We start from the raw sequence: 2,285 nt of genomic DNA, 5'->3' as shown, positions 1-2,285 counted from the left end.
GAAGGAGACCTGTGGACAGTTGGGTTTTAGCTGTCTGTGATTCTTGAGATTATGTTTGAAATTCGTGGCTGAAAATGTATGCATCCAGGAGTGGTCAGGACAGTGAAAAGCTTTGCTTGCCAGACATTGAAGAGAAGGGAGTTCCTCGGAGCAACACTGAAAAAGAAGAGTAGATGGAACAAAAAGTGGCACTTGTGGAGTACAAACTCTGGAATTTCAAAGGTTTTTTTCATTTTGTTTTTAATGTTAGAACTGACCAGCTCGTTGGAAGATGACATTTATTCCAGTTTGAAGCTGCTGTTCTGAAAACAAACAGTGGAAGAATGTGGAAGAATTCAAGCCTCCGCTGCCTTTTAGCACTAGCTATTTTAAGTTTAAGAAGCTTAATATATAGTCAAGAGATAGGTGAGTTTATTGCAAAGTAATTCACTACTTTTTCTTTGTAGCTTCTGTGCTGACACAATTTAATTACTTAGCTCTCAGGCTATATCTATGTTCAAAAACTGGCACCTCTGTGGTCCCACACCATCCCAGGGATGGAAGTACTAACAGGTGTGGTCTCTGCTTTCCAGCAACCAGTGGTATCTCGTAAAACAGTGCAAAATTGGGTGTTAAATTCTCCATAATGCAACTGTGATAGTCTGCATGTGGACTTGGTGTAAATGACCACATTGAGACCTTCTTGCTGTGTATGTTGGCTGTCTGCGACAGTTTCACATGTTATCATTAATTGCCCTTCTGTCATTAATTACCCTCCATGTAGAATAATGGAGGAGAGTGAAAAACTCATTAAGTTTATCATCTAAGCTTATGGTTTTACCATTGGCCCAAAGCCTGCTTCTTAGGCTAGACTAGGAACAGGTATTGTGGAAAGAAACGGCTGCCTGTGTCATTGCACACAAGTATAAACACGGATTTTAGGTACTTCTAGAAATATGGTGTTCTGTTCCTGTCTGTAATCAGACACACAAATCATTCAACAGTTTTAAAATACTGGCCAGACATGCATGCAATAAAAGTGTAAAAAGAAGGGCTATAGATGTGAACAAAAAAAATGTTGGCCATTTTTGACCTGAAGTTTGTGACTGTATTTCTTGTATGGTTTCAGGTTCTCTGGGGCACCCTCAGAATTTGAAATGTGTAACGCATAATTTACGTAAAATGATCTGTACTTGGGATGTCTCTTCTAAAGGAAGACATGGACAAACTGACTTTTGTTATACTACCAAGTAAGTCTCTTGTATACCTGATTGAAAACTACCAAATTATGGTGAAAGTTTAGTTATTCCTTCAGTTAGTCACTGCCCATGGAACTTGTGATGCTGTTGTTTCCCAGCATCTCCCCATCAGTTTTCCTTGGGTGGTGCTCCCTCCAGGCACTGTTAACTCAGGCAATGGCAGGATTTCTGGCAAAGACTTGTTTCATGCTAACAATTTTCCTGCCAAAATCTCCTGCTTGCTCGCTTCAAAGGACTGGAAGATACTGTCGTTTACTCAGACTTCTCTGTGTGTCTGCCTAGCCCTTGCTCCGAGTTTTCATGAGGGACATCTTCATACCAGGTTCAATCCAAAAGGAAATTATAGTTGGAAGAAGCGAGTCCTGATGTTATGGGCCAGAGCGGTAGAATATATGACGTAAATGTTGAGACTCAGATATGGAAAAACAAAAAAATCTCTTGGTGGCTGTCTTACAACCTTTATAGATTTTAAGCTGTCTGGAGACCATTGTACTAGAGGAAACATGAAAATTACTCCACAATTGCAATAGTTTTTCTGAAGTGAATGCAAGTTAAAAATTTAGAGAAATGTTAAAAAAACTTAATCTTCAGTGTGTTTTTCGGTAATGAGAACTACATGTGCAATTCCCTGTGCTGTGGGTCTGCCAAATACTTATCATGTGCTAGGGATGAGTTCAAATACTTTTTGCATCTCGATCCTGCCCCAAATCCAGATATTTGTACTGTCTTTTTTCCTGTAAATTCTGCAGGCAGCCCAGACTTGTCCTTGGGGTCCCAGGGCTTGGCTGCACTTCTTCCACCTACATGTTTGATTCTGTGTCTAGTTATTCCTCCTGCATTGCCAGCTATCATTTCTATAAAAAACAAACACATACATCTGACATTGTGGCCAGAGTTCAGGAGTGTGGAGTTCATGAGGTACTGCCCTCTAAACAAGAGCACCCATGTAGCTGCTGGTGTTTCTCCTTAGCAAAGCAGAACAAGCTCAGAAGTCCCCAAAGTAGAAAGGCTGAGGGCTGAGTTTAGTACCGGCCTCTCCAAGGGAAA

At 40.7% G+C, this 2,285-nt stretch overlaps 1 protein-coding gene across 1 annotated transcript in view; it reads left to right on the top strand.

The window, feature by feature from the left end:
- Positions 1-323: 323 nt before the first annotated feature.
- Positions 324-2,285, top strand: part of LIFR (leukemia inhibitory factor receptor alpha) — a 26,911-nt gene continuing 24,949 nt past the window's right edge. Inside the window, exons 1-2 of the mRNA XM_010074722.1 lie at positions 324-405; positions 1,109-1,229. Of these exons, the coding sequence (XP_010073024.1) occupies positions 324-405; positions 1,109-1,229 (203 nt within the window). The remainder of the gene's footprint in view (positions 406-1,108; positions 1,230-2,285) is intronic.

This window comes from Pterocles gutturalis, unplaced genomic scaffold (assembly GCF_000699245.1).
Source record: "Pterocles gutturalis isolate BGI_N339 unplaced genomic scaffold, ASM69924v1 scaffold30667, whole genome shotgun sequence".
Taxonomy (NCBI): domain Eukaryota; kingdom Metazoa; phylum Chordata; class Aves; order Pterocliformes; family Pteroclidae; genus Pterocles; species Pterocles gutturalis.
Note: the sequence above shows the minus strand (reverse complement) of the source record. Positions and strands in the feature narration are given on the sequence as shown.